At 36.7% G+C, this 25,083-nt stretch overlaps 1 protein-coding gene and 1 long non-coding RNA gene across 11 annotated transcripts in view; one reads left to right on the top strand and one right to left on the bottom strand.

Moving 5' to 3' along the window:
• The window catches only part of LOC106869993 (adenosylhomocysteinase-like 1), a 426,079-nt gene that overhangs the window by 147,303 nt on the left and 253,693 nt on the right, over positions 1-25,083 (bottom strand). Inside the window, exon 1 of one of the 9 annotated variants that reach the window (XM_014915944.3) lies at positions 12,999-15,489. The exons of the other annotated variants lie outside the window; for them this stretch is intronic. Within the exon in view, the coding sequence (XP_014771430.1) occupies positions 12,999-13,230 (232 nt within the window). The 5' untranslated portion in view covers positions 13,231-15,489. Of the gene's footprint in view, positions 1-12,998; positions 15,490-25,083 lie in introns of those variants that run through there. 9 annotated transcript variants of the gene reach the window in all.
• The window catches only part of LOC106869995 (uncharacterized), a 276,693-nt gene continuing 267,098 nt past the window's right edge, over positions 15,489-25,083 (top strand). For both annotated transcript variants that reach the window (XR_016241195.1, XR_001409476.3), the window contains exon 1: positions 15,489-16,730. This is a non-coding gene — a long non-coding RNA (uncharacterized LOC106869995). The remainder of the gene's footprint in view (positions 16,731-25,083) is intronic.

The raw sequence follows: 25,083 nt of genomic DNA, 5'->3' as shown, positions 1-25,083 counted from the left end.
GCTCAAATGTCTTTACACGTGCCATTATGCAGTTGTTTTGACCAATTAGAAACGTTTATTCATTATACTTTTCAATTTATTTTACCTTTCGTCTCAGTATTACCTGAGCACTTTCATCTGCAGTCCTATTTTTATTCTTCAATTTGACAAAATTATAAGATTATCTTCATATATATATATAAATATATTTATGCATGCATGTCTGTGTGTGTGTGTATATATCAATGTTTGTTTTTAATGTCAAGTTATAAAAACAATTTAACATTAATCTGAAGGACTTTTAATACAGTAATATATTTGTTATACTTCAAAGTCACTGTCAACCTTTCCCCATTCCGTGAACCTGCATATTTTGTTAGCCAACCTTAACAATAAATGCCTTAGTATTCAGATTAAAAAAAAAACAAAACAAAAAAGGATTAATATTCAGGAATTAATCCAATAATCTAGCTAATCTCAATTTTGTACTTCATCCTTCCGATTCAATAAAGAAATGTTCCAACCGGTCGATATAATCAACTGTTTCCAAACCCCAATATTTGTGGCATTGATCCCGCGTTAAAAATCAATAATTAATACAACAGATCAAAGCAGATTGATAGAAATAGAAATTGATTTTTAGAGAGATCTAATCAGCTGGCAACCAACTGTACTCCATTGATGAAATATGGGTTTTAGACAACAAATTCTGGGGTCAGGAACAACAAGATATATTGGACCCAATACAGCACTGGTACAGTATTTTATTGATTGCAGAATGATGGTGCAGTCCACCTTAGATGCATTATCCCTGAACATTACTGTCTTGGTTTCCATGGTGTATAAGTGACTAAGATCATGAAATTTCCCCATCATAATCTTTTATTTTATGTTCCTTTTTTTCCTCTCTTTTTGTCAATAAAGGAATGGATCAGGGGATTCTTGGTGCAATATTCTTATGGCCAGATGCCCACCCTGGTGCAAAAGACTCGTTTTCAAGTATGGTACTGATTTTACATACTATTGCACATCAAAGTGCCACGATGCAAGATGTACTATTTACAAGAAGTGGGGTGGGTAAAGAAATGTTACTGCTGCCCAAACAGCATCAAGATGAAGATGTGAGGTGGTACACACACGTACATAGATACACAACAGGCTTTCATACAGTTACCATTTACTAAATTTCACTTGCAGGTGATTAATCAACACCTTTTCATTCATTTGCAATATTCTTTTGAAATTTGGCAGTACACCTGAACTAAAGATATAACTAGAAGTATAGGGGAAAAAAATTGTATTCAGGTTACACTGTGGGACTCCTAACATACTGGTTGTGGAGCACTGCTACAATAGAAAACACTCGCCGAAGGTACGAGATAGTGGGATAGAACATGAAACTCTGTTTTCGGGAAGTATAACCGCTTAGCCACAATGACATGCTCATAGATATTTCAAAGTTGACGGCCAACTCTGAGCTTCACCATTTTTAACTGGGATGTTCATGACAGTCAAAAACAGCCCAGCTAAGTGGGGAAACTCAGAGTACAACTTGGATCTACCCTACATATCAAGTTCTAAACCAGATAATGTTTGTACTGTGTAATATATATTATAAATATGGAGCAAGTAATTCAGGAAAAAATATTTGCAAAGATATCACTGACTCTATTAATATCTAGTGTAACAATTTTAAAATGATAACAATAGAATCAATAATATAGGCAGTTGATTTCTTAGCCAGTTTGCCTTTAGACGATTGATTTCTGTAGTTATCATCAGTGTATTTTGGCGATTTAAATAAGAGTCTTTTGACTGTTATTTCCAGCAGGTAGACATACTTAGCATGTCCTTTGATATATTATAGATAGATTTTACTACTGTTGCACTACTATATATGTGCATGAACATGTGTGGCTGCGTGGTAAGAAATTTGCTTCTCAACCACGTGGTCCTGGGTTCAGTCCCACTGCATGGCACCTTGGGCAAATATCTTCTACTATAGCCATGAGCTGACCCAAAGCCTTGTTAGTGGATATAGTGGATGGAAATTGAAAGAAGTCTGTCACATATTTACGTGTGCATGTATGTGTGTGTGTGTGTGTGTGCATGTATGTATAGTTTGCCCCCCAACCACCACTTGACAACTGGTGGTTGGTGTGTTCATGTTCCCGCAACTTAGCAGTTTGGCAACATTGGCCAATAAAATAAGTACTAGGCTTAAAAAAAAAATACATGACTCAATTCATTCACCTGAAATTCTTCAAGGCAGTGACCCAGCATGGCTATGGTCTAATGACTGAAACAAAAGACGTGACTGGGTATATAGGTGTGTCTGTAATGAAACATACCAGTCAGTAACTGTACTGTATTGATTCTGTCAACTGCAGAGGGGTAACAATGCACACCTACTATTACTACTACTACTACTACTACATACAATTTGGCACCATATAAAAGGCGAGAGTTAATATGATTTGAACTATGGACTGACTGGATAATATTGGACAGAAACCAAGGCTGCCAGGATATTGGAAGCAAAGAAAACAAATAAAAACACAAGGAGGACGGCTAGTTTGGCTTAGAGCAGGAAATGATGGTGGTGGTGGTGGTGAAGGAGGAGGAGGAGGAGACAATGCATGTGAAATTTTGTGTGGGTATGTGTAGTTAAATAGAAGAGGAAATTAGAATGGAATCAGAGAGGTAGATACAACAACAAATAGTAACGCCTGTAGCTTATCAATAACAATTTTGGGATGCAAATGACCTTTGGATGTCAGAGGTCATTCCTCTGAGTAGATATAGTTTTTTTTTTGATTTTTCTTTTTTTTTGTAGTTTTTTTTTCCCTAGAGAGTCAGCGACATGTGCATGAGAAATAAAACCTCTGTCCTACACAACAACAGCTACGACTACCCTCATACTACTACTACTACTCCCAACATCCCACTAGTACCACAACCATTCCACCACCAACTGCAACCATCACAATTGCTTTCACCACAACTACAACCTACAACACCATCAACCCCATCCCTCCCCCACCACCACCACTAACCAGTACTACTATCACATTCACATTAACCCTACTACCACCACTGCCGCCATATTACCATAAACCACTACAACCACATTGCTGCTATCATCGCCACAACCACCACCACCACCACTGTGAAACTACAAAAATTATTAAGAAAAATACTAACACTAACTAATGTAGTTTTTTATTTTGCCAGAGGGGCAGCAAAGTAAGAACATTACAAAAACTGAATCGCAGAATAGTAGAGAGAGAGAGAAGGAAGAGATTTTACACTGAATCCCTCCAGAGCACATTTATAAGAATTACCTCTCAGCAAGGCAGTGCTCCAGCATGATCACAACCAGTGAAAATAGCCAATAATAATAATAATAATAATAATAATAATAATGGTTTCAAATTTTGCCACAAGTACAGCCATTTTGGGGGAGGGGATAAGTCTATTACATCCACCCCAGTGTTCAACTGGTACTTAATTTATTGCACCTCCCACCCCAAAAAAGGATGAAAAGCAAAATCAACCTCAGCAGAATTTGAACTCAGAATGTAGCAGCAGATGAAATGCCACTAAGCATTCCGACCAGAGCGCTAACGATTCTGCCAGCTCACTGCCCTAATAATAATAATAATAATAATAAGGCATCAAGAGGAATATAAAGGAAATGGGAATAGAGTGCCCAGTAGAACTGTTCCAAAAGTTTGTCTCCTTGGAAAAGTATTAAATAGTTGAAGAGAACAGACAGCAAGGTACCACAGGCTGCAGCTAGCAAGCCCGCTACATATTCAAGACCCCAGGAGTTCCAACAAAACCTGAGTTCAAAGAACGATGATGGCAACTCTTTCCGCTATGAACAAAAAACCTGAAATTTTGGGGGAGTGGACTTACAAGACTACATTGATTCCAGTGTTCAGTAGGTACTTAATTCATCGACCTCCAAAAGGACAAAAGACAAAATCAGCCTCAACAGAATTTGAACTCAGAACGCAAAGAGTTGGAAGACACATGTTAGGCATTTTGCCAGACATGCTAACAATTCTGCTCACCTTAATAATAATAATAATAATAATAATAAAAAAATGCTGCTGATGACTGAGTAGACAACAAAGCAAGAAATATCATTGCAGTTAGAACAAAGTGTCCAATTCACAGGGAAGGTGGTATCTATGGGGGGATGGAAGGGGATAGAAAAAGGGAAGGTGTGCCATTGAGAAAAATGTGACTTTATGACATTCATAATTTTCTCAAGGGCATCAGTGGGGGTGGGGTAAGGAGTTGGAAGTGGTTGGGGTTAGGCATTTAAATCACTGATATGAATATCAACAGGATCAGCCAAGATGTTGCAAGCCCCTACCCCCACCCCCCACCTCAGTTGCCACCCAAATTGTAAGAAATAGCAGCTATTTCACCCTGAAATCGCACACCCTAAACTCTTAAGGAAAAAAAAAAAAAAAAAAAAAAGGAAGTTTCCATACATATATTAGGCAATCTGTGTTGTGTAAAAATGCCGGGGTGTTGGCCAAAGGTGGAAAGCCTCTGATGATAGGTCACCTCAATGAGTGAGAATGAGCCTGAGAATAATCAGCATCGACAACAAAACTCAGCCACCACAAACAAGAATTATGAACTAAACTACGGTTGATATCAAAGAAATATATTGGTAAAGAACTTTCATCTTCGATGAGACAAATGGGAAAAACATAAAATGTTTGTGTGTGCGTGTGAGTGTATATATATATATATATCTGCACATGTACACTCCCTCATACACAGAAACAAAAGTATATACACTCACACAATTGTATGTACATGCATGCGTGTATGTATGCATGTGTGTGTGTGTGTGTGTGTGTGTGTGTGTGTGTGTGTGTATATATATATCAGTTTGTAGCCTGGTGTAGCCATCTGGTTCGCCAGTCCTCAGTCAAATCGTCCAACCCATGCTAGCATGGTAAGCGGACGTTAAACGACGATGATGAGGATGATGATATATATATATATATATATGTTATATTAGCATGGAAGGCAAATGCTAAATGATGATGACGATATATATACCTGCCCCTGTACACATGCAGATATATATATATATATATATATATACATACACACACAAACACACATGATGTTGTGTCTATATTTATATATCTCCAACTCTGTGTGTGTGTGTGGGTGTTTAATGTGCAATGTTTCTATTTATAACAGCATCTGTATATGGAGGTGTGTAGGAATATGTCTTCTAAATCCAAATGGTAATTGGCCGAACAGGAAATGATTAAGTGTCAATGATTGTAATCTTAATGAGGAAACGCACACACACACACACACACACACACAAAGTTGATCGAGAACACAAAACTATAAGTTAAGCACCCATGTATGTAGCAGAGGCTGTTACAATTTTGGCAAGGTACCCACTACATTCATATACAAAAATAAATCCTCTTTGACATTGATGATAATAATAATAACAATCTTTTCTACTCTAGGCACAAGGCGAGAAATTTTGGCGGAGGGGGCCAGTTGATTAGATCAACCCCAGTACACAACTGATACTTAATTTATCGATCCTGAAAGGATGAAAGGCAAAGTCGACCTCGGCAGAATTTGAATTCAGTACATAAAGACAGACGAAATATAGCTAAGCATTTTGGTCATTGTGCTAATGGTTCAGCCTGCTTGGTGCCTTAACAACAACAACAGCAACAATAATAATTGGGGGGGGGGGGCTAGTGGATTACATCGACCTCAGAGTTCAACTGGTACTTATTCAATCGACCCCAAAAGGATGAAGGGCAAAGTCAAATGCAGCAGAATTTGAACTCTGAGCGTAGAGGCACACAAATTGTCATTAAGCATTCTACCAGCTCACGACTTTAATAATTATAATAATAATTTTTTCTACAGGGAAACATCAGGCCTCAAATTCAGGGGAAAGGATTAAGTCGATCATACCGACACCAGTATGTAACTGGTACTTATTTAATCGACCCCCGAAAGGATGAAAGGTAAAGTCAACCTTGGCGGAATTTGAACTCAGAATGTAGCGACATGCGAAATACCACTAAGCATTTCGCCCAGCGTGCTAACAATTCTGCCAACTTGCCACCTTAATAATGATAATAATATTAACATTCTATTCTACTCTAGATGCAAGGCCCGATATTTTTGGGAAGTGAGCCAGTTGATTAGATCGACCCCGGTATGCAACTGGTACCTAATTTATCAAACCCGAAGGGATGAAAGGCAAAGTCAACCTCGGTGGAATTTGAACTCACAGCGTCAAGATAGATGAAATACCACTAAGCATTTCACCCGGCATGCTAAAAATTCTGCCAGCCCATTGCCTTAATAGTGATGATAATAATAATAATAATAATAATAACAATAATAATCATTTAATGCCTGTTTTCCATGCTGGCATAGGTTGGACAGCTTGCAGGAGGAAACAGTTAATTATATCGACAAGTGCTTGACTGTTAATTGTTTTATCAACACCAGAAGGTTGAGCAAAAGGCAAAGTTAAACAATTTGAAATTAGAATGTGAAAAGTGATAACTAAATATCACCAGACATCTTGTCAGGAGCTCTAACAATTCTGTCCCACGTCCACCCTCCAAACATAATCACAGTGTTGATGGATAAAATAACTGAAAGAAATTAATTTTGTTTTGGTTTGGTTTCAAAAGACAGGTGCAGGTATGGCTGTGTGGTGTAAGAAACTTGCTTCTCAACCACATGGTTCTGGGTTCAGTCCCACTGCAGGACACTATTATAGCCTCAAGCTGACTAACGCCTTGTGAGAGAATTTGGTAGAAACTGAAAGAAGCCTGTCGTGTATGTATATGTGTCTGCTATTTGTCCATCACCACTCGACAACAACCAGTGTTTGTGTCTTTACACCCCACCTCCATAACTTAGCAGTCTGACAAAAGAAACTGATAGAATATGTACCATTCTTAAGTTAACAAAAAAAAATGTACTGGGATCGATTCGCTTGACTAAAAGTTCTTGAAGGTGGTACCCCAGTATGGCTGCAGTTTGATGATTAAAAAAAGATAATGTATACATATTGTGTGGGTAGAGGCCCGGGCGTGGCTGTGTGGTAAGAAGCTTGCTTCCCAACCACACAGTTCCGGGTTCAGTCCCACTGCATAACACCTTGAACAAGTGTATTCTACTATAGCCTTGGGCCAACCAAAGCCTTGCGAGTGGATCTGGTAGGTGGAAAGTTAAAGAAGCCCATCGTATATATGTTCCACCCCACCCACCATCGCTTGACAACCAATGTTGGTGTGTTTACATCCCCATAATTTGGTGGTAAGGCAAAAGAACCCGATAGAATAAGTACTAGGCTTACAAAGAATAAACCCTGGGATCAATTTGTTTGACTAAAGACAGAGCTCCAGAATGATCACACTCAAATGAGTGAAACAAATAAAAAAGATAATAAAATGCCTACATAAATATAGACACATATGCATCATATTAAGCAAATGTGTTGCATGCATGAGTTCAAATTCTGCTGAGGTCAACTTTGCCTTTCATCCTTTTGGGGTCGATAAATTAAGTACCAGTTGCATACTGGTGTCAATCTAATTGACTGGGCTCCTACCCCAAAATTTCAGGCCTTGTGCCTAGAGCAGAAAAGAATTTATATATATATATGAGCGAATAAGTATTTATACATAGAGAAGTTACCCTTGACAGGACACCTTACATGCTAGAAAGGGCAGCCAAACCCAAACTATGAAATGTAATTCCAAAGAGAATGAAAACAAAAAAATTATTTACAGATATATACACTCTTATATATGAAAATATGTTGTCTACTGACTTTTATTATGCATGCTAGCCACCGATATGAAAATTTTTCTAAATTTTCTACCCTTATAATTTTCTCAGTAATATATATATATCTTTGATCTTTTGCTTGCTTCAGTCATTAGATTGCAGTATGCATGCACTCATAAATATACACAATGTTCGTGAGTATGCACACACACTTATGCAACACACACACACTCACATACCTGTGCGTACGAAGGAGTGCACGTGTTTACACACATACCTGATAAGAAACAATTTAACAGCAACAACAGAAAGAAGAAGAAAAAAAATGTGAATGCTGGAGGTTGAGTGAGTTTACAGAAAAAGAGAAATTCTCATTATGCCACCTCAGTGGTGGTGGTGGAGAAGGGGGGGGAGTAGAGATGAAGGGAACAAAGAAGAACGACAGTGAAACAGCTCAGTGCTGCCAGTCACCTATAAAAAGTACAAATCTGACCTTCAAACTAACATTGAACTGGTATCTACTTTCACCTACACTTGTAGCAAGGGGAAATAAATACGACTGGCACAATGTCTCTGCACAAACACAGAAATGTAATAACCACAACAATATTTGCTGGTGCCCCCCCACACACACAAACACACTTTCACTCTATTTTCACTGGCACAAAAATACATGCAAAATTATATATACGTGAGTGCATGTGTTGTGTGCGTGTGTATAATACATATATGCACCATATACATATCTATATATATATACACACACACACACATATGTACTATAAACAGATACACACAAGTACTATATGTGTGCATATACACACACATGCACTGTATACCTATGTGTGCATATATATATATATACACACACATGCACTATATACATATACACACACGTATGCACTATATATATCTACACACACACACACACACACACACACACTATATATATATACGCACATACATACTATATGTATGTATATATACACACATGCACTGTATACCTATGTGTGCATATATATATACACACATGCACTATATACATATACACACACATGCACTATATATACACACACACACGCACTAAATATATATATAATAATACACACACACATGCCCTATATACATATATACATACATGTACTATATACATATACACAAAGAGATTGAGGTTTGTTTTAATGTCAAGTTATATCTAAAAACAATTTAATGTTAAACTCAAGGATCACTCAAATTCTTTTTACAAGAGTAGAGGTTTATTAATTTTTACAAGGAAAAGTTCGACAGTGACTTCGAAGTTGGTTCATCATCATCACTCTGATGACGACAGGCAAGCTAAAACTTCAAAAGCTGCTGCTAATCTTTCCCTTACAATGTAATATACATCCTCCACTGTAGCATCCACATCCTTGTTAAGCAAAATCAAAAATGAAAGTAGACACTTTGTGAAAGCAAATGTAAACATCAGGACAAAAGAAATACTGTACAGAGAGCATGGAGTTGTAAATACTGTAAACATTTAGTGAAATATTGAAAAATATTGAGAGGTAAACCAAGATGTAATATTATGGGACATGACTGAAAGAACCAAATCAATAATTTTTTTGCCACAAGGACGCCAGTGCAGGTAGCATTATGAGACTGTATTACATAAACAGTCAATGTGGCTTTTACGGAGAGTATGAGGAAATGCATGGAAAACAACGCAGAAAAATATGCCTTCATAAGAGAGCAATCATTGAATGCTATGAGTGAGCCTCATAAGTTGACTAAACTAGTAAATAATAATCTTTTCTACGAAAAGCACAAGGCCTGAAATTTTTGGGGAGGAGGAAACGCGATCACACAGACTCCATCTCTTGACTGGTACTTAATTTATTGATCCCCATCCTCCCAAAAAGATGAAAGGCAAAGTCGACTTAATATAATAATAATAATAATGGTTTCTGGTTTAGATGCAAGACCAGCAATTAAATGGGGGTGTGTGATTAGAGAGGATCATTGACCCTAGCATGTGACTGGTCCTTATTTTATCAACACTGAAAGGACAAACAGCAAAGCTGGCCTCGGCTGGATTTGAACTCTGAATGTAAAGAGTCCAAAGAAACATTATTAAGCATTTCTGTCTGATGCATTAATGATTACGCCACATCACTGTTCTTAAATCATTCAAATTTCGGTACAAGGACAGCAATTTTAGGGGGAGGAGCTTAACTGCTACCATCAACTATGGTACTTGAGGGGTACTTTATTTTTATCAACTCTCAATTCCCCCAACCCCCACCCCCTGAAAGGATGGCAGGTAAAATTGACCTTGGCGGCATTTGAACCTTATAGCGAAAGGAATTCAAAGAAATGCTTCTAAATATTTTGTCCAACATGCTAACAAACCTGCCAGCTCGCTACCTTCAAAAATTATAAATAATGATAACAATAATAATAATAGTAATAATAATAATAATAACTGTTTCAAATTCTGGCACAAAGCCAGTAATCTTAATGACAGAAGGGTGCCTAGTCAATACCCGCAATTCCCAACCCCAGTACTTGACTGATTACTTTATCATATTAACCCCACCACCACAGACAAAAGGCAACACTGACCTCATAACAACAACAACAACAACAAATATACAGATTCATTTTTTTTTTCTTTTATAGATTGTAGATAAGCATGGGTATTTATATTAAATTAGGTGAAATAAAGAAGATACGGTCTTCAAGCTTTGTCTTAATCAGGATCGTTTAGAAGTGTGTTGCTGCTTTCCACAACATAGTATTCACCCATGTTGCAAATGACCTCTGTATGTCACGCAATCTCATTTCTGTCTCACCTTCCACCTCTGATATAAACACAACACTTTTTATTATGCTTTGCCTGTCGCATACATAATAGCAGGTTTCTTTATTTTACTTTATTTACACACAGATATGAAGTGTGGAAGATTTCGGAGAGATTTCTAACCGTTTGCAATATAATATAGGTAGACTAGAACATTAGGTAGATTGTCAGGCCAAAAAAAAAATAAATAAATAAAAAGGAACAATGCAACACGTTTCCTTGTATTATGTTTAGCCGTGATTCTCTGCATTCTGATTTCAAATCTTGCCAAGGTCAACTTTGTTTTGAATGTGTTTCGGTGGGAGGAAATAAAGTAAATATACCAGTGTGCTTTGTGTGTGGCTTTAGCGAGCCTGTTAGAGAACTGATGTTAGCAGAGAAGGAAGAGGAAATAGTAGCAAACAGGGAATTTGAAACAAAATTAGAGATGAAAACAATAACGGAATGAATGGTGGTGATGGGGATGGTGAGGGACACGTTGAAAAACAACAACAATAACAACAACAAATCCTTTCTATTATAGGCACAAAGCCTGAAAATTGCAGGGTGGGAGAGGGTTAGACAAATACATCAACCCCAGAGGAATTTGAACTTATAATAATAATAATAAAGATACAACAATGCTGATGGTGATTTCTTACACAGAAAGGTCTAAACATTAAGAGAAAGGGGAGAGTTGATTATATCGACCCAGTATTTTATCAATATATAATAATAATCTTTTTTTCCCCCCTACTCTAGGCACAAGGCCCGGAATTTTTAGAAAGGGGGCCAGTCGATTACATCGACCCCAGAATGCAACTGGTACTTAATTTATCAACCCCAAACGGATGAAAGGCAAAGTCGACCTCGGCAGAATTTGAACTCAGAACGTAAAGACAGACGAAATACCGCTAAGCATTTTGCCCGGCATGCTAATGATTCTGCCAGTTCATCGCCTTATAATAATAATAATAATAATAATAATAAAAAACATTATATATATGAAAATGAAAATGTGGTCCAAAAGAGAAAAATCACACACACATGAATGTATGTAAGTATGAAAATGTTAGTAATGTGTGTGTGTATGAGGGGGGGGGGGGTATTAAGTAGTGGTGTGAATTGGAATGAGACATATAATAATTGGGGTCTTACATTTAACCTTAGCCAATAAATCTTATCCCACGCAAACCCTTAATCCTTTTAGTGACAGATTTCCCTAATGTGTAGACTGGTTGATTAAAGAGTTTTAATTCAATAATAATATAGTAAAAAAAATTTTGGAAAAGCTTTGTAAAATGTATGTGGTTGCATATCATGCTAGTATGAACCAAGTGAAATCCTAAGTTATCATAGATGTATAACAAGATTTCGGTCAAGAATCTGAGCAGGTGGTCACAGGTGGATTGGTAGTAAGTGAACTAAGCCAGTAAGACTAATAGAGATATGTGAGGAATTTTTCCAAATATGTTTTATCAAGGAACAGAATGTTTTGGGGGAAAAACATTTTTTTTAGAAAGCTCCATTCATTTTCCCCTGGTACACCATATATACACACACACACACGCAGGTAACAAACAGGAAACTGTGTGTATATATAGGTTTGTGTAGACACACACTTTCACAGTCATATATATATATATATATATATATATCTTTACTAATATTTAGCAGAAGCAACAGAGTGACTCAAGGAGTGAGAATTTCGTGCAGTAGCACTTACCTAAGTTGATTCTACTAAACATTAAACATTATATATATATATATATATATATATATATATATATATATACTTACATACACACACACACACATATATATATATATATATATATACACACACATACATAAATATACATACATACACTCATGCTTTGAGTTCTATTTTTCGTTTGCATCACCAAGCCTATACACACACACACATACAAACATATATACATTCACACACAAATACATGCATGATTTTCATTCATTGATCTGGGAAGAAAAAAGAGGCAGCAAGTGCTCTTAGTGTTTTCAGGTCCTCCTTCGAGGCTATAGAGTCAGTTACAACTTCAAACAGATATTTAATATGCAAACATGTGTGTCCATGTTTGTAAACACAAGATGGAAACAGTACATGGGCAATCAACCTACTAGAAATAACAGCTAAATCTCACTCAAACCATATACCATACTCGGTTAACAAAACAAAAGGAGGGATAAGTTAGATAGTTAATAATGGACCTAGAAGAAAAAAAGAGAAGGGATCATTACAAGTGTAACACTTTGGATCATAGGTCAGCTGGAGCAAGGTGGATCTAGGGCTTAAGAATAACAACAAAGAAAAGAGTCAAATAGATTTTGTTTGTTTTAATGTTTTACTCACAGAGGGAATCCATGGTTCCAGTACTTGCATTGCTAGATCTTCTGCCATCTCCAACTAAACTGGCAACTTGTAAACTGATCCGACGATCCAACTGGATACTGTGTCTTTTACGACCAGCTTTGGTCTTGAAACCTTCTTCGGCTTCTTCAATACTCCGCATCTTTTCCGTTACATCGAACTTATCGTCGTCATTTGAGTGGTTTTTAGACATCAGTCTTTTCACGAAAGACATCCTGAATTTTTTTGTGTTTTTTTTTTTTTTAAATTCCTCTTTTTTTACTTTATCTTTAGTGGGCTTGTTCTCGGAAAGAAAGCTGAAATACTTCCGACCTGACCTCACCTCACCTTCTAACTTGACCTAACGAGACTGCCAGGTATGACAGACCCTACCAGTCAATGTTTTAACAGAACGGCTAGAGTTAGAGTGAGTGATAGTGAGTCAAGTGAGTAAATGAGTGGAAAGCAAGAACGAAAGACAGAGATAGAGAGAGAAAGAGAGAGAGAGAGAGTATGTGAGAAAGAGAGAGAGAGCCCAAGGACATTTGAAAGCTAAATGTTAAAATTGCTATTTACCACTTACACGGAGTGTTGAAAAAGTAACTGTTTGACTGTTCAAGAAGTATGAAAGCTAGTCTTAGATCAGCTGCTAGTTATTTGGACTGGGCTGGACTGGGGGGGTGGTTTTTGGTACTCTTTTACTACCTGTTTTGGAATTTAACAATTTCCAAAATAATAATATTGAAAGTAAAATATATTACTGATAGATAACAAGAGAAAAAAGTTGTTGCTAAAATTTTGTGAAAACCAATGTGACTTTTATGTATGACACAGCTAATTAATTAACTGTAATTAGACGAAAGAATTAATTTTTTTAGCAGTGTCAACAAAAGTACTGAATAAATAACCAAGATTTTGAAGAGGGGATTGAATGAGCAAATTGTAGGAAGTTAAGAAAACTTTGGTTGGAAAAGTTCCTAAGTGAGTGAGGCTTTTTGGCGGGGCCAAGTGACAACTGCCAGGTAGTAGCAGTACCTTAAACAATGTGTGGTAGATGAGGTGTACCGTACACAAGTGAAACACATCACACTTTCAGATGAAAGTTGATGACAAGTGGTTGGTATGTGAAAGTGAGTGAATGTGTGCGTGCGCGTGTTTGTGTATGTGTGTGTGTGTAGTTTATTATATCAGCCCAGCAGGTATCCCCTTATGTACAAGTTCTGGTTGGTCAGCTACCTGAAGTAGAGGAGTCAAGGAAGGAAAGAAATAAAGTTTGGCAGCTTTTGACCACTCCCCCTCCTTGAATACAAAACTCACTGCTTATGTGAGTTGGAGGAAAGAGAAGGAGAGAGGCGGATGAGGTGAAAAGAAGAGAGAGAGAGAGAGAGAGAAAGAAAGAGTGAGAGGGGGCAACCGCAGAAATAATTTTGAAAGTAGGAGATAAAAATCAAAAAAACTATGTAAACAAAGTAAAAATGTAAAACTGATTTTAATTTGTTCACACTCTGGTGAGGATGTATTTTGGAAAGTCTGCTAGGAAGAAGCTTCACGTCAGCTGAGAGGACAAATCGAGAGAGGGGGAGAATAAGAGCAGCAAAACCAAAACAAGAAACGACGAAATGTATGGCTTAGAAAGAAAACGGCGGGTGGGGGGGAGTCTTCAGACATGGACTTAACGCACTAGGAAGAAGGCAATATAGATAGGAATTATGAATTTTTCAACGTAAAGTGGGATAATGCAGATACCATTGTAACTGAATCGATAGCAACAGCAGCAGCAGCGAAGAAATCACTAAAAAAATGTATATAAAAGAAAGAATCAGAGCGAGGAAAATATTTCACCGCAATGGTGGTTTATGAGGAGAGGGGGAGCGAGAGAGAAGCGAATGGTACATTGGCTGTGTAAATAGAAGTGAAACCTTCTCCAGGGAAGGGGGCTATACATAGAATTGGCTGTAGTAGATGGAAGGTAACAATGAATAGAAATCGAAGAAGGCGGTGTTAAAAGAAGATAAACCGTTAACACAGACAGAACATAGCAGCTAAGGGTAGAAAAGCAGATTAGCTAAGAAGAAGTACAATAATAATAATGATAATACATGCTTCGTTGTCGCAGCAACATACTTCGCCTCTTTCCTAACCGTGACAGTAAAATTGGAGATGGATGGAGGTATAACAATATTATACTGGATTAAACCGTTCGGTGGTAGCACTTGGTCCCACCAAGGCCTTACAAACACCTGAAGGAAGCATGTGTGGTTGGTGGCTCCCGGAAGATTCGGTATCACAGCAGCATTGCAGTGCAGTCGCAGTAGACGTGTCGAGGTGGTCGCAGCTCTAATTGGTAGTAGTAGCAGCAGCAAACAGCGGCTGTGGCGACCAAACAGCAGCAAATTGTAAACCAATGTTTCTTCAGTAGGAACAGCTAGGCTAGTCTTTCACTTTATATATTACTATACATAAATAAATACATCATACACACACACACACACATATATATATATATATATATATATATATATATATATATATATATATATATATATATATATAGATATCAAGCTAGCGCACTCAGCTGACGTATGAAAGAACAGGCACACGAACACATGCGCGCATACACGCACAAAACGTCTATATAAATTATACATAAAATATAAAAAGAAAATGGGGCTTCTGTAGGTAAACCCTACAGAGGAATAAACAATAACCGGCTTTTATTTGGATTATTTATTTATATTATTTATTTTTAAAAAAATGCATTTTACGAAACGAACACGGTAGATGCGACTTCATAATAAAAAATTTTAAAAAACCCGACGGAGGCGGTCAATGTCTTAAAATGACCAGGGATACTGAAAGAGTGGTAGGATTATGATAATAGTCTTATTATAATAGAGATAAGGTATGTCAGGGTACTCTATCATACCCTTAACACAGCCGAAAGGAGGATATATAATCTGCTTTATCGATCGATTCATTAATATGATAAATAAGCGTTTAAACTATAACTAGTCTGCCGATTTTTCCCCGTAAAATCAGCGCCGCTGCCCAGGAAAGTTTAAGGATGTGGTTAGCACATGTCGCGTGTTTACATTATGGTAAATTTTTGCTTCATTGCGGTCTTAGAACCAAAATAAGAAAGAAAAAAAAGAAATAAGAATAGTAAACAAATAAAAATGTATTCACGTCTGGATACGGGTGACAGTCGGATGGATGGAATCTATGGGGTCACTTGAGCTAATACAAGAATCTGCCCCTATGTGGTTCATTTAATATATATATATATATATATATATATATATATATATAATAGCAGCCGAATATATCTCGAAGCAGCATATATATATCTTTAAAAGAAAAATTAAAGGAACTGTGTATTGGATAATATATTCCAAGAAATGCTGTGTCTAAATAAAAAAGAAAAAAGAAAGGGAGAAAGAGAGAAAGAGGGAGGGAGGGAGGGAAAGGGGAAACGGATGAGATGGCTACGGCTAGAATGTTTGACCAGGTCTGCAGGATCAGAACTGACCAGGGGCTAAACAATCACAACCAGAAAGATATTAAAAAAATAAACAAGTGCAACGGACATACGAGGACATAAACTGTCATTTTGTTATTTTAATTGAATTAACGGAATTTATATATATACATATACGTCTGCTAGTCTATAAAGAAGAACTGAAGAAATTCTTGGATGTTTAATGACAGAGAATGAGAGAAAAAGAAAGAGAATTGGTAAGTAATTTATCAAACAAACATTTTTATTTTTTCTATAAAATAATAATAAATATAGTATGTGTGTGTGTGTGTGTGTGTGTGTATACACACAACTATAACTTAATACTTTTTCGCAGACTACATATCTATTTTTCACAAGGAAAATGTTGAGGGTGATTTCGAAGTTTCGGCTTGCTCACCACCTTCAGACAGTTTGGTGAAGGAGGCAGGCAAGCCAAAACTTCGAAGTCACTTTCAACCTTTTCCTCGTAACGGTTAATCGACGATTATGTATATGTAAACACACACGCACACATACATATTCTAAAGCACATGGTATGATTTGAGGAAGAATAGACCGTTATTTTTAGCAGGCAAAGATATCTTCATTGGCTCTTCTTTTTGCTGGGGTTTTTTTCCCCTTTTTTCTACGTAGTTTTAGACATTCTACCTAGGGCTATATCATGAAATGTATCTTCTGTATTCAAGAGAGTAGGGTACGATGCGAGAAAGATTCGGCTGTTGTGTCTAACAGGTGGAGCAGTCACGTTACCCCCACCCCCGCTTTCTTTGCCTTTTTTTTTTTTCCATCTTGCCTTCTATGTAATGACAACATCAACGGAGTGAAGACCAAACGGAGAATCGAAACCGGGTAATAGAGCCTGCTCCCCCAGAAATCGATTGTTAACATTGATTTCTAACACACAAACACTTGCTAAGACATCGTGTGTGTGAGATCGATTATATCGACAGCCCCCAACCCCGAATGTAACTGGTGCTGGTATTTAATCAACTGTGGGGAAACGGAAAGCGGAGTCAATCGACGGCGGCCGGATTTGAACTCACAACGCAAAGAACTGTAATTAAATAAACGTCAGCCAATTTCAACTGCTGCCGCCGCTTTATCGATTCCGTCGTCCATAAGCCTCATAATGATATCGATTTCCAATAATCTTGTTTGGAACTGTTTATGGAGAGAGAGAGAGAGAGAGAGGGAGGGAAGAGGTGTTTGCATGTGCGCGCGCGTGTGTAAAAGTTACAAGGTGGCATTTGAAATCTATGTAAGTTCTGATACAGTGTGTATGTGAGAGAGAGAGAGAAAGAGAGGGGAAGGGAGAGAGAAAGAGAGAGATGGAAAGGTGTGTGATAGGGTGCGCGTGAGTGAAAGTGTGAGAGAACGAAAGAGTGTCTTTATACATGTGTAGGAAAGTGTTTGTGTGTGTACGAGGAGAGGGAAAAATAAGTGTGTGTGTGTGTGTATGTGTTTGTGTACGTTTTGTGTGTAAACAAGAGGCAGGTGATATGTTAGAACACCTTACAGCGGCTATATTATAGCACCGTTATAAACAGGTAAATCATGTTATATATTCCCCCAGCAGGTATATATCAACAGTAACGTCGTATAAACAGGTAATGATGTATGCTCAAGAGCTAATGAGCTTATTGGATTATTATATCCACTGTTGTGTATATAACTCAACTATCTGAATGTACAACGTTATACACTCACTCTCACATTATTGGTGTGTGCGTGTGTGTGTGTATATATATATATATATATATATATATATATATATATATATATATATAGTAACAATAAATGACGGTAATATTTATATACTATGCAGTGCGTATATAAACAGGAATACCGTGTTTACAACGACGAAATGTCTACCTGGTCGCAGGGGCTGCTAGAAATGATAGCTAAATTTCTGTGAAACCAAAGGCAGTCTTCTTTAGCAGGGTACTAAACCGAGTAATTTTTAGAAATGGAATACTTTGGGTCACAAGTTCAGACTGTGTGCCTGTATAATGAGTACTCATACACACACTGTTAATGATTAAAGGCAAAAACAAAAAAATCTCATCTGTAAGGAAAGTTTGCGAAACTTGAGAAGCACTATGTATGTATGTATGTATGTATGTATGTATGTATGTATGTATGTATGTATCTCTATCTATCTATCTATCTAATACCGCATACATATATATGTTTAACGCATTAACAATTTCAGCTATGCTGTACTTATTCACAGCAACTAAGGAAGCTTGATGCATATGCGTACATAGAGCTCCCATAATTTTATATATACATATACATATGTAAAAATATACTTATACAATTTTACGTAAATATACCTGAGAAGGTCTCTCAAGTTCAACCTTGACGTGTATCTTTCTTGACGAATAGAGACACTATTTATAAACATATGCGTCAATAACGATTTGGAAAACGTAAAAAACAGAAAAATATATGCATGATTGCGCGTACACACGTAAACCGTTATCCCAGGGACAACAAACAAGCATTATAGCATTAATGCATCTCAAGAAATATCTAAAATTTGGGCCCTTAAGGAGTTACTTCCCATTAGGAAATCTGTCCCCCCAGAAAATTTAGACAAACAATTAGCGACGAAGGGGAGCAAAAAAATGATCTCGATAAACCCCTTTTGTGGATAGACGGTCGTGTTGTTTCAATCAATTTTCTTTACGAGAAACTTTGCAACAATTTAGTAAAATAAACTATAACTTTCTTTCTTTCTATCTATCTACCCCCCTTTTTTTTCTTTCCTACGATCCTTTTGATCGAGCCCCCCTTTTTTCTCTCCTCCACCCTCCCAAAAAGAAAAGCTCTATATTGTATTTGTCCCCTCTGTGTAAAGCCCTGTGTGGGTAATAAAAGAAATCTATCTATCTATCTATCTATCTATATTACTTGTGCGTCTATACTATCGTTGTTGACCAACTAGGATCTCTTATCGTTCGTATTGTATCATAGATATAATGACAGTAGGTACAATGTAAAAGTAATGTGGGTCTTAAACTGGATAATAACGTCCCCTTGTGATAATTGAGTCTTCACAAGGATTAATTCTTTTTCAAGGAAATGATTTTTCTTAGAATGTCTTTAATAATTCCCATTAAAACATAGCATAACATACACTAATTAACATGAATATTTAAAAATAAGCACATGCTGGTAAGGACAATATAAGAAAATATAGATAAGAAGCCACTGCATAAAATTAGCTTCTGGTTTGATTAAAACAACTGCGTTTCCCCCACTCACTTTGGATACAACATTGTAACGGTGATGGAGGTGGGGCATTTGTACAATACCAGTGAGCGAGAGAAGTACTGAGTAACAACAACAACAACAAAAAGGACGTGAATTACTCGGCATCAGTATGAAGTCTCAAATGAGTTGATATTAACCCCTTTGTTACGGTTTTTCTGCTGAAATACAGTGCCATTCTTTCAGTTAATTTAAAAAATAAACAATTTAGTAAAATCATCGTGATTCTCAACCAGGGTCCATATAAGATTTTAAAAGACTAACTGCAATAAAATTGGTTATACTCCTACAATACACAGAACAATTTAACAATTTTCTTATAAAATTCCTAGGCGTAGGAGTGGCTGTGTAGTAAGTAGCTTGCTTACCAACCACATGGTTCCGGGTTCAGTCCCACTGCGTGGCACCTTGGGCAAGTGCATTCTACTATAGCCTTGGGCCGACCAAAGCCTTGTGAGTGGATTTGGTAGACGGAAACTGAAAGAAGCCCGTCGTATATATGTATATGTATATATATATGTATGTGTGTATATGTTTGTGTGTCTGTGTTTGTCCCCTCAACATCGCTTGACAACCGATGCTGGTGTGTTTATGTCCCCGTAACTTAGCGGTTTGGCAAAAAGAGACCGATAGAATAAGTACTAGGCTTTCAAAGAATAAGTCCTGGGGTCGATTTTCTCGACTAAAGGCGGTGCTCCAGCATGGCTGCAGTCAAATGACTGAAACAAGTAAAAGAGTAAAAGAGAGTAATATATAATCAAAAATGTATAATAGATTTTTTTTTTTAGAACATGTGAAATGTAACCTCAGAACAATACCAATATTGGTGTTGTGAGGGTCTATCCAAGTTAGATAGGAATCAAAAGGTAACACATGATCCTCATTCACAACACTTTAAAGCATGAAGTTTGTGTCATAGAACCAAGGGCAGTGTCAAGTCGGTTGAAATCTAAAGGGTTCGAAGATTAGTTTGTAAAATTCTGCAATTAGGAAATTATAAATTATTAAATTCTAATTTGTTAATGTTTCATAAAACAGATCACCGACTGACTATCAGTCATCTGGTCCGCTATCTTATCACCATGTTTTGCAGCCTCATTTTACATTATTCCAGTTCACCCAGTTAACCTTGCCGCATTACTTCATCCTTACTGTTCTGGTGAGAAACAGCTGTAAGCATACATCTCACTCCATTTCTTCAATAACCACAGACCACCTAGCTCTCAAGAATCAGCAGTAAATTGCTGTCTGAATTCTTCATTAGACCTTTTTGATACCAGCCCACCTGATACCACTCTAAGTTTTACGATACAAATTTCATTTCAACACCTGTGGTTAATCACAAACTTTACAGAATTGTCCTATATGCACCATTGGTAGCACATTTTTGTAATTTGGGAAATTATTCTATTCTTTATCACTGACATGGTTTCAAGGATATTTAAATAACATGAGTGCTAAATATAATATTTTACATTAATGAAGTTTGTGTCATAAAACCAGGGGCAGTCTTGAGACAGCTAGAATCTAAAGTTTAATTATGAAATACTGTTAAAATACAAAAAAAAAAAAAAAAAATTTACATTTCCTTGTAATTAAAGAGTATGTTGTGTGACCAGAAATACATGGCATCATTATTAAGGTCTAAAAGCAGGCCATGGCAGTTAATGTGTTAAAGTGATCTAAATTAAAAAGTTCATGTTAATTTATGTTCTAAATATTAGCTTCATAGTGATAGTTGCTGTAAATTCTACATTATTTTTGAAAATTAATTGAAACAAGACAGGGTATTTCAACAGGAATATGGCACAAAATGGTTAATTATTTTGTTTCTAGCTGAGACCAACATTTTTCAATTGAGCCAGACATGAACCCTAATTGAAACTGAGTCTGACTAAAGGTTTCAAGTGACAAAAATATGCCCAGGTCATTCTCAGGGGTACTGGCTGCATGTTTGTTGTTCGACAGATTGGGAGATTGCCACCTCTTGTGGAAACAAATTGGGAGTTGGTGATAAGAAGGGCACCCAGCCATAGAAAACTGTCCCACACAAGAATAGGAAAGTGACCATTAATCAAATGATTATGATGATGATGGTCTCAGGCATGTTTGTATCGAAAGGGTTAAAAGATAGAAGGGAGTTTATGGAAACCTAAGAGTCTTCTAGTATAGCTCCAGGCACACCAAAATCTTGTGAGTGGATTTGGTAGACAGAAATTGAAAGAAGTTTATCATGTATGTGTATGATAGTGTTCATCACTATCCCACCACTAGTGTAGGTTTGTTTACATCCCCATAGCTTGAGCAGTTCAGTGAAAGAAAGCAACAAAATAAGTACTAGACTTACAAAATAACCTAAGTAACAGGGTCAATTTGTTTGACTAAAATCCTTCAGGGCACAGCCCCAGGATGGTTGCAGTCCAATGACTGAAACAAGTTAAAGATAGAATATATCTACAAAGAAATAGAATACTAACAGTGAAATATACTGTACGGTGCATGGAACAAAAAATAAGTCTAACATATCGGACATGTATTTGCCCTTGTAGGAAAATAACTGTCTTATCACTCAGCCACATTTGGATAACTTCCTACCATTACACGGAATCACTGTTTGCCTCATTTTCTGCTGCTCTGGAATTATGAAGGAACGGCATTGCTCTGTAATGAGTAATAAAGAGAACTTATCACTGGAAATGAAATTCTATCCGTAAAATGCTTCAGCAAACTTGCTCCGATTACAAAGCCACTCCTGCTTAATCACAAAACAGATCAATATGTTACATGTGAAGAAACAGAAGCAATACTACTGCATTATTAATTTTCTCTTGAACAACGCCAGACAGATTCTGGAAAGGAATATATAATAATAATTTTTTACTTGCTTCAGTCATTTGACTGTGGCAAACACTGGGACACTGCCTTGAAGAACTTTCAGTCATACAAAAAAAACCTTAGTGAAAAAAAAAAGAAAACAAAAAAAAAACAACCTTATTCTAGTACTCTCTTTCATTGAACCATTAAGTTACAGGGGATATAAACAAACCAACACAAGTCAAGTAGAGGTAGGGGACAAAAACAGAAGAAACACATAAAGAGAGAGAAAGAGAGATAAACGGATATACAATAGGCTTCTTTCAGTTTCCAGCCACCAAATCCACACACAGACTCATCTAGAAGAAATATTTATTCTTGTGCTATTGATTGCTTTTATAATAAGATGTTGATTGGGTGTTTGTAGAGAAGTTAGCCATTGTCTATGCATCGATGGTTGTGTGTCTACATCAATAAAATATTTATTAATGGATTCGATACATAGAAAAGTCAGACTACAACCTCATATGAAATTCTATACGAAAGGCTTGAACCACTTCAATTCCAATGCTGACACCACCCACACTCTCCATGTTCTCAAAGAACTACAATTTCCGTCTCCACAATGGACGAAGAAATGCACTAATTAATATTGAATAATGCTAAAACGGTGAGCTGGTAGAATCATTAGCATGCCAGGCAATATGTTTAGTGGCATTTTGTCCGTATATACGTTTTGAGTTCAAATCTCACCAAGGTCAGCTTTGTCTTCCATTCTTTCAGGGCTCCATAAAATAAGCACCAGTTGAGCATTAGGGTCGACGTAATCAATTTAAACCCTTACCCCCAAAATTGCTGGCCTTGTGCCAAAATTTGCAACCAATATTGAATAATGCTATGACCATTTCCATGCTCTCAAAACATGATGTAACACGTAGGAAAGATTCCAAAGCAATTTGGTAAGAAAATAACTGAGAAATATGGAGTTCCATTAATATCTCTCCTTATGTTTCTTTAATGACTCAAGGTACAATTACGGTCATCATCATCGTTTAACATCCGCTAGCATGGGTTGGATGGTTTGACTAAGGGCTGGAAAGCTAAGAGGCTGCACTTTTCTTGGATAACAGAAATGCAACTGTAACATCCTACATATATTTTTACTTTTATTCTCGTATTTCCCTTTATACTTTCTATATCCATCCTCTTCCAAAATAACTCCCCTTCAAGTTAACTCTCTCATATCATCTCTGATGAAGGGATATCCTTAATGTCCCAGAAACAGCTGTAAGACTACCTTTCTCTTTATAAATGTCTTATAAATTCCATACAGCTTTGGCTTTGTTGTCTCATTTTTATTTAACACACACACACACACACACACACACACACACATATATATACACACATATATATATATATATATATATATATATATATATATATATATATATATATATATATATACATATATATATATATACATATATATATACATATATATGCCAGGTTTCTGTCCCATCTATCAAATCCACTCACAAGATTTTGGTTAGTCTGAGGATATAGTAGAAGACACTTGCCCAAGGTGCCATGCAGTGGGATTGAACTTGGAGCCATGTGGTTGGGAGGCAAACTGCTTACCACAGAGCCATGCCTGCATCTATATTAGCTGATAATATTTCAGTAACTAAGCTGAATATCGTAAATGTTTGCAATGTAATTTGTAAAGGCCACATAAAAATCCATTAGAAGCTGGAACGTCAATACGTGTAGCATCAATTGTTAACAGCTTGAGCAAATCAAAGAAACGTCCACTGAAGTCGGGCATTAAGACTGTGGGAGAGAAGGAGGTTGTAGCTCCAGAGAAGTTTGCCCATAACAGAAAAATATCCTCTTTTAAACAATATCACTTCAATATTCTCCACGGAAACTTCAAAGAATCAATAAGAGCTGCACATATAAAAAGATTATACTTCATATGCTGCATTGAACTGATCAAAAGAACACAGATATTGAGAGGAAGGTTTTAAGGTCTATAAAAGTAAATAGCAGATGGGAAATATTGTTAGAGAAGAAAAGAAAAGAAAAAAATCCCAAAATCTTTCAATAAGTTGCAGTTCTAGAACATTCAAATACAGATTTCCACAGGCAAAGCATCACTTATGATAGCTCTAGTCTTTAATCACCACAGTTCTAGTCATTAATCACCACGTGTAACTCGCTCAGAACAGAACTAGTCATCATTCATCGTAGCTCTCTTCATCAATCACCATACCTCTAGACATTACTCACAACAGCTCTAGTCATCACTCACCACACACCTAGCAGACCTCACAGGTCTAGGTACCAAACGATAATTACTTCCCCAAACTTATGCAAATTTCAAGGAATTTTAATGGAACTAATTTATTCAGTTACTATCTAACTTAGATTAATCATTAGTCAATTACTCATTTAGGCAGCAACATTAATCATTAT

This window comes from Octopus bimaculoides, chromosome 3 (genome assembly GCF_046866305.1).
Source record: "Octopus bimaculoides isolate indiv1 chromosome 3, ASM4686630v1, whole genome shotgun sequence".
In the NCBI taxonomy this organism is placed as follows: domain Eukaryota; kingdom Metazoa; phylum Mollusca; class Cephalopoda; order Octopoda; family Octopodidae; genus Octopus; species Octopus bimaculoides.
This window is presented reverse-complemented; position numbering and strand designations above follow the sequence as displayed.